At 53.4% G+C, this 7,830-nt stretch overlaps 1 protein-coding gene across 1 annotated transcript; it reads left to right on the forward strand.

Annotated features, from left to right (window-relative positions):
* The first annotated feature begins 2,838 nt into the window (after positions 1–2,838).
* Positions 2,839–7,417, forward strand: FZD7 (frizzled class receptor 7). Its single transcript, XM_054479138.2, has one exon. It carries the CDS (start codon positions 3,631–3,633, stop codon positions 5,353–5,355), a length of 1,725 nt encoding a protein of 574 aa, XP_054335113.1. The 5' UTR covers positions 2,839–3,630; the 3' UTR covers positions 5,356–7,417.
* Positions 7,418–7,830: the final 413 nt, after the last annotated feature.

A 7,830-nucleotide genomic window follows, 5' to 3' on the forward strand; every position in this document is an offset into this window, starting at 1 on the left:
TACAAAATTTTCCACCCTTGGCTCTCCGAAGAAGATACCAGTTAGTGGCTTTGGGAGTTGGGTGTTGAAGGGGTTGCTTAGGAAGCAAAATTAAATTGATCCTGGACAGAATATAAACAAATGTCACTACATTTGTCATAGAACCTATGACAGATTATTAGACCCTCACATTGTGAACTTACTTTTTCTGATCTTCTATGACTTAGCTCCTTAAAATCATAGCATTCTATACCAGGCAAGGCTTGGAAAGCCAGAGCTCCCCTCTCACAGCAAATTCTTATTTTGGGGAATAATTTTGGGTTGATTTTTTAAAAAATCTTTAAAAACAAAACAATCTGTTTTAAAAATTGGCTTTGCTTCTCTGCTTTTTGCACTTGTCTGTCTGGGACAGAGCAAGAGGACTCACATCTGTGACACTTTCCATCTGGGATGGGTTTTCTGCATCTTAGGCATAGACTGCTTTTCATTCATCCCTTGTATTTGAGTTAAGGGTTTTTTTTCCCCCCCTAAATTATTATCCCTATTGCCTAACATCGGAGCTGTCTGGGGTTATAATATGGAGAGTAGAAGCTCATCAGCTAAACTGGTTTTAGTTGCAGTTGAGACAGTATTTTATCCTGTCAGTTTTCATTTTATTTGATGACAGTGCTTGGTATTTCTTCCTCAATAAGCAAAGATGACTTAGATCAGTGGCCTGATGAATAAGCATGAAAATTTGATTTAGAAAAGGAGGATATCCTGAAGCTCATGGAGAGAAAAAAGGAATCTAACCCCCCACCACACATACTTTAAATGACAAAGCAAAGCAGCAGCATTGTCTTTAAGCAACATATTTCAACCGAAGATCAACACTCCCCGATGTTAGGTAATAGGAATAATAATTTAGAAAGAAAAGGGGGGCCCTTTTAAAAACACAAAGAAGGAATGAAACATTTTTAAAGCAGATATCATATTACCTTCAGCACATGTCCCAAAGAAAAGGAAAAAAAAGGGGGGGATCCGGGAGGGAGGGCGAAACTGATGCTTGGGAGGAAAAAGGCGACTCTCGCTGAGGGCGGGTTGGAGAATGTGATCAGTCTAACACTCTGCCTTGGCCCAAAGGCTTCCTTCCGCCCTTTCGACCTATTAACAGGAGTGGGGAAGGACAAAGAACCGTGAATCGGAAGGAACGATTCCCAGCAATCTTCAGTGATAGAAAATAAATAAAGAAAAACAGAGAAAGCCAAAGTCTCCCATGGAAGGGAACCCAATTAATTGTCTTCGATTTCAGCATGAGTTTTTTTCCTGCTGTAGAAGCGCACGGGAGGCAGCAGAGACAGCAACTTCTGCCAAGGTTCAACCTGATCAGAAATCACTCAGAGCTCCAGCACCCGGGACTGAGGCAGAAGGGCTCGGCCAGGAATAACGTTTTTTAAAGCACAGGATTGTTGTGTGTGTGTGTGTGTGTGTGTGTGTGTGTGTGTGTGAGAGAGAGAGAGAGAGAGAGAGAGAGAGAGGAAGGAGAAGGAGGAGGAGGAGAGATTGATTGATTGATTTTTTTCCTTTCCTTCTCAACATGTCACTTTCCTGCATGGGAATTCCTGATATTCCTGGCAGCCCGGAGAGAGGGGAGACGCCCCCTGGTGACTTATGACCTACCCCCCCCACCCCCCCAAGGAATAACCAGAGATCGCGCGCGGGCGCCCAGCGCCTGGCTCAGGACGAAGATGTAACCGAGAACAAAAGAATGTTTGCCAATCAGAAAACGCTACCCGAGAACGAGGATAACCCCGCTTTGTGTTTTGAAAACTCTTTAATTAGCCTGGTTTCTAAGACGCATTTAAACATTTCTACGCAGATTCTAAATGGAGGATCAAATGGTTGCTTCTGCAACGAAGATGGGATCCCGAAAGGCCACACGCCGCAGAACCAAGGCACACGGGGCCACTGAGACGCCCGGCGCGTCGTACAGAGTGTTCCTGGGCGCTCGGTCTCAGGTTACTTCTAGAACCAGTCTCCCCAACGCCGTCTTCGTTTCCTTAAAACCTCGCTAGAGTCACCCCAGCTCCCCAGACTCCAGGCCGTGCGCGCGGGCGGGGTGGCCTGAGCCCGGGTTCCCCGCTCTCCCTGCTTCGGGCCCTTCCTCCGAGGGGTCGGTCCTTCCTCCCGCCGTCACTCGGCCCCCTCCGCCCGACTCGGGTTTGTCCTCGGAGGCGGCCCCTCCTCCTTTTTACAACTCGGGGGAGGGGAGAGGGGACTGTGGCCTCGCGTGGACTGTTTGGGTCCGGGGGGAAAGAAGCGATCCGCAAGGCACACCCCCTTCTCGTCCCGTCCCAAACCCCACATTGAGGGCCCGGCGACCGGAAAGCCCCGCCAGAGCCAGCCTTTGCAGTCCTAACGCGACTCCTGGTCACGTCTCTCCCCGAAGGGGCGCTGCGCGGTCCTCGCTCCCCTCAAACGCCGCTGGCGAAGGTGCCCCTGCTCAGGAATGCGCATCTGAGTGCACCAGGAAGAGGAACAAATCTTTGAAGCAAATTCCCTTTCTGCGGCGTTTTCCCCCCTAAGCGAATTCAGGGTAAAAGTTTTTCCGAACTTTTCCCTCCCAGTCCCCCGCCCCTCCCCTCAGGAATCCGCCCAGAGAGCCGCGGACACCGCCTCCGCCGCTCCCGCGCCCGCCCCTTCCGACTTCCGCCCAATCCGAAGGCGGCCACCGAAAAAACAAAGGCCGCCATTGGGCCGCCGGGGCCTGGGGCCGCCCCCGGAATGGCTTGTGAATGGGGGGAGGGGAGGGGAGGGGGCGGGCCGGCCCGGAACCCCGCGAGCCCGACGCTTCTTCTGGCGACCAGCGCGACTCCGAGGCGTTAGTCGGCGCTCCCTCCCGGCGGGCGGCGGCGGCGGGCGCCAGGACTCGCTGCTGGGGCTGCGAGGGGCTGCGAGGGGCTGGAGGGGCCGGGGCCAGGCCGCGGGCACGAGCACCTCGCGGTTTCGGACGCAGTGTGACTGGGTTTCCAAAAAGAACTCGCCGTGCTCCCGACTCCGGGGCCGAGATCGGACTCAGCAAGAGCCGGCCGTTTGGCTGAAACTTGGGGCCGAGCTTTTGGGGCTGAAGAAGGAGCGGGGTGTGGAGGAGGAGGCGAAGGAGGCGGTGGCGAGCGGAGCCTGGAGGCCAGGAGGCGGGGCAGCACCGCGGAGGCGGCGGCCGGGGCGAGCGGGCGGCGGCGGCAGGGGTTCTCCTAGCCGGGGCCGGACCAAGAGCGGGGGGCGTGCGCGCTGCCGTGCGCCGGGGGTCCAGAGACTTGGGCAAACTTTGAAGGGTGCCGGAGCCGCTTGTTGCTCCTCGCGGCGGAGGGAGCCGCACCGTTACGTCCCGGCGGGAAGAGCGAGGCGGCCCTTCTCGGCGCCTCCAAGCCAGGTTGACGAGTTTTGGGCCACCAGCGGCCCTGCGAGTGCAGGGCGGCGGCGTCTGCGGCGCCCCCGCGGCGCGGGCACCCAGGCGGCAGCGCCCTTTGCTCCGCGCCGCCCACGGCCCGGCCCCGGCGCCGTGAGGACTCTCATGCGCCGGGCGCGGCGGCGCCTACCCGCATCCAAGTCTTTCCCAACCGCCTCGTCGCACTCCTCAGGCTGAGAGCACCGCTGCACTTGCGGCCGGCGATGCGGGACCCCGGAGCGGCCGCTCCGCGTTCGTCCCTGGGCCTCTGTGCCCTGGTGCTGGCGCTGCTGGGCGCGCTGTCCGCGGGCGCCGGGGCGCAGCCGTACCACGGAGAGAAGGGCATCTCCGTGCCGGACCACGGCTTCTGCCAGCCCATCTCCATCCCGCTGTGCACGGACATCGCCTACAACCAGACCATCCTGCCCAACCTGTTGGGCCACACGAACCAAGAGGACGCGGGCCTCGAGGTGCACCAGTTCTACCCGTTGGTGAAGGTGCAGTGTTCTCCCGAACTCCGCTTCTTCCTATGCTCCATGTATGCGCCTGTGTGCACCGTGCTCGATCAGGCTATCCCGCCGTGTCGTTCTCTGTGCGAGCGCGCCCGCCAGGGCTGCGAGGCGCTCATGAACAAGTTCGGCTTCCAGTGGCCCGAGCGGCTGCGCTGCGAGAACTTCCCGGTGCACGGTGCGGGCGAGATCTGCGTGGGCCAGAACACGTCGGACGGCTCCGGGGGCCCAGGCGGCGGCCCCACAGCCTACCCTACCGCGCCCTACCTGCCGGACCTGCCCTTCACCGCGCTGCCCCCGGGAGCCTCAGATGGCAGGGGGCGTCCCGCCTTCCCCTTCTCATGCCCCCGTCAGCTCAAGGTGCCCCCCTACCTGGGCTACCGCTTCCTGGGTGAGCGCGATTGCGGCGCCCCGTGCGAACCGGGCCGTGCCAACGGCCTGATGTACTTTAAGGAGGAGGAGAGGCGCTTCGCCCGCCTTTGGGTGGGCGTGTGGTCGGTGCTGTGCTGCGCCTCGACGCTCTTTACCGTTCTCACCTACCTGGTGGACATGCGGCGCTTCAGCTACCCAGAGCGTCCCATCATCTTCCTGTCGGGCTGCTACTTCATGGTGGCCGTGGCGCACGTGGCCGGCTTCCTTCTGGAGGACCGCGCCGTGTGCGTGGAGCGCTTCTCGGACGATGGCTACCGCACGGTGGCGCAGGGCACCAAGAAGGAGGGCTGCACCATTCTCTTCATGGTGCTCTACTTCTTCGGCATGGCCAGCTCCATCTGGTGGGTCATTCTGTCGCTCACTTGGTTCCTGGCGGCCGGCATGAAGTGGGGCCACGAGGCCATCGAGGCCAACTCGCAGTACTTCCACCTGGCCGCGTGGGCCGTGCCCGCCGTCAAGACCATCACTATCCTGGCCATGGGCCAGGTAGACGGGGACCTGCTCAGCGGGGTGTGCTACGTTGGCCTATCCAGTGTGGACGCGCTGCGGGGCTTCGTGCTGGCGCCTCTGTTCGTCTACCTCTTCATCGGCACGTCCTTCTTGCTGGCCGGCTTCGTGTCCCTCTTCCGTATCCGCACCATCATGAAACACGACGGCACCAAGACCGAGAAGCTGGAGAAGCTCATGGTGCGCATCGGCGTCTTCAGCGTGCTCTACACAGTGCCCGCCACCATCGTCCTGGCCTGCTACTTCTACGAGCAGGCCTTCCGCGAGCACTGGGAACGCACCTGGCTCCTGCAGACGTGCAAGAGCTATGCCGTGCCCTGCCCGCCCGGCCACTTCCCGCCCATGAGCCCCGACTTCACCGTCTTCATGATCAAGTACCTGATGACCATGATCGTGGGCATCACCACTGGCTTCTGGATCTGGTCGGGCAAGACCTTGCAGTCGTGGCGCCGCTTCTACCACAGACTTAGCCACAGCAGCAAGGGGGAGACTGCAGTATGAGCCCCGGCCCCTCCCCACCTTTCCCACCCCTGCCCTCTTGCAAGAGGAGAGGCACGGTAGGGAACAGAACTGCTGGGTGGGGGCCTGTTTCTGTAACCTTCTCCCCCTCTACTGAGAAGTGACCTGGAAGTGAGAAGTTCTTTGCAGATTTGGGGCGAGGGGCGATTTGGAAAAGGAGACCTGGGTGGAAAGCGGTTTGGATGAAAAGATTTCAGGCAAAGACTTGCAGGAAGATGATGATAACGGCGATGTGAATCGTGAAAGGTACGGCCCAGCTTGGGCCTAATAGAAGGTTGAGACCAGCAGAGACTGCTGTGAGTTTCTCCCAGCTCCGGGGCTGAACGGGGACTGTGAGTGATCCCCCTGCTGCAGGGCGAGTGGCCTGTCCAGACCCCTGTGAGGCCCCGGGAAAGGTACAACCCTGTCTGCGGTGGCTGCTTTGTTGGAAAGAGGGAGGGCCTCCTGCGGCGTCCTTGTCAAGCAGTGGTCAAACCATAATCTCTTTTCACTGGGGCCAAACTGGAGCCCAGATGGGTTAATTTCCAGGGTCAGACATTACGGTCTCTCCTCCCCTGCCCCCTCCCGCCTGTTTTTCCTCCCGTACTCCTTTCAAGTCTTGTAAAATAAGCATTTGGAAGTCTTGGGAGGCCTGCCTGCTAGATCCTAATGTAAGGATGCAAAAGAAATGATGATAACATTTTGAGATGAGGCCAAGGAGACGTGGAGTAGGTATTTTTGCTACTTTTTCATTTTCTGGGGAAGGAAGGAGGCAGAAAGACGGGTGTTTTATTTGGTCTAATACCCTGAAAAGAAGTGATGACTTGTTGCTTTTCAAAACAGGAATGCATTTTTCCCCTTGTCTTTGTTGTAAGAGACAAAAGAGGAAACAAAAGTGTCTCCCTGTGGAAAGGCATAACTGTGAAGACAGCAACTTTTATAGGCAAAGCAGCGCAAATCTGAGGTTTCCCGTTGGTTGTTAATTTGGTTGAGATAAACATTCCTTTTTAAGGAAAAGTGAAGAGCAGTGTGCTATCACACACCGTTAAGCCAGAGGTTCTGACTTCGCTAAAGGAAATGTAAGAGGTTTTGTTGTCTGTTTTAAATAAATTTAATTCGGAACACATGATCCAACAGACTCTGTTAAAATATTCAGGGAAATCTCTCCCTTCATTTATTTTTTCTTGCTATAAGCCTATATTTCTATTTTTTTCTCCCATTTGGATCCTTTGAGGTAAAAGACATAATGCCTTCAGCCTCATAATAAAGGAAAGTTAATTAAAAAAAAAAGCAAAGAGCCATTTTGTCCTGTTTTCTTGGTTCCATCAATCTGTATATTAAACATCATCCATTTGCTGACCCTGTCTCTGTGTGGTTGGGTTGGGAGGCGATCAGCAGATACCATAGTGAACGAAGAGGAAAGTTCGAACCATGGGCCCCATCTTTAAAGAAAGTCATTAATAGAAGGTAAACTTCAAAGTGATTCTGGAGTTCTTTGAAATGTGCTGGAAGACTTAAATTTATTAATCTTAAATCATGTACTTTTTTTCTGTAATAGAACTCGGATTCTTTTGCATGATGGGGTAAAGCTGAGCAGAGAATCATGGGAGCTAACCTTTACCCCACCTTTGACACTACCCTCCAATCTTGCAACACTATCCTGTTTCTCAGAACAGTTTTTAAATGCCAATCATAGAGGGTACTGTAAAGTGTACAAGTTACTTTATATATGTAATGTTCACTTGAGTGGAACTGCTTTTTACATTAAAGTTAAAATCGATCTTGTGTTTCTTCAACCTTCAAAACTATCTCATCTGTCAGATTTTTAAAACTCCAACACAGGTTTTGGCATCTTTTGTGCTGTATCTTTTAAGTGCATGTGAAATTTGTAAAATAGAGATAAGTACAGTATGTATATTTTGTAAATCTCCCATTTTTGTAAGAAAATATATATTGTATTTATACATTTTTACTTTGGATTTTTGTTTTGTTTTGCCTTTAAAGGTCTACAGCGAAGCCCCACTTTATCACATGTACAGATCACAAATAAATTTTTTTAAATACAGAATGAATATTTATTTAGTTTACTATTCCTGTAATATTAAACCAAAGAAGAGAAAGAAGGAAAGTATGGGAAAATAGTATGGAAGGACACCATTGGGTGTGTCCCTCATAAAAGACAATGGTATATATTATTGAGGTGTTTTTTGCTCCTGCCTTTAAGATACAGAGTATAATGAATGCCTTGACTGTCATTTAATTTTTTTTTTCCTGTTGTTGCTGCTTCCTGCCTTCCTCCACACCACCCCACTACACACCCCTAAGCTTTTTTACATCCTGCTTTGGATGACTATTGAAGGTATTGAATAAGCATCCTTTTAGAGAAGTGCTGTCTGATCCATGCTTTTACTGCCCTTAGGAGATGAAATCCGTATTCAAAAGGGACTAGAAGATAGTTTTTATATTTGCTGCTTTTTT

Source organism: Pongo pygmaeus, chromosome 11, assembly GCF_028885625.2.
Source record: "Pongo pygmaeus isolate AG05252 chromosome 11, NHGRI_mPonPyg2-v2.0_pri, whole genome shotgun sequence".
Classification (NCBI taxonomy): domain Eukaryota; kingdom Metazoa; phylum Chordata; class Mammalia; order Primates; family Hominidae; genus Pongo; species Pongo pygmaeus.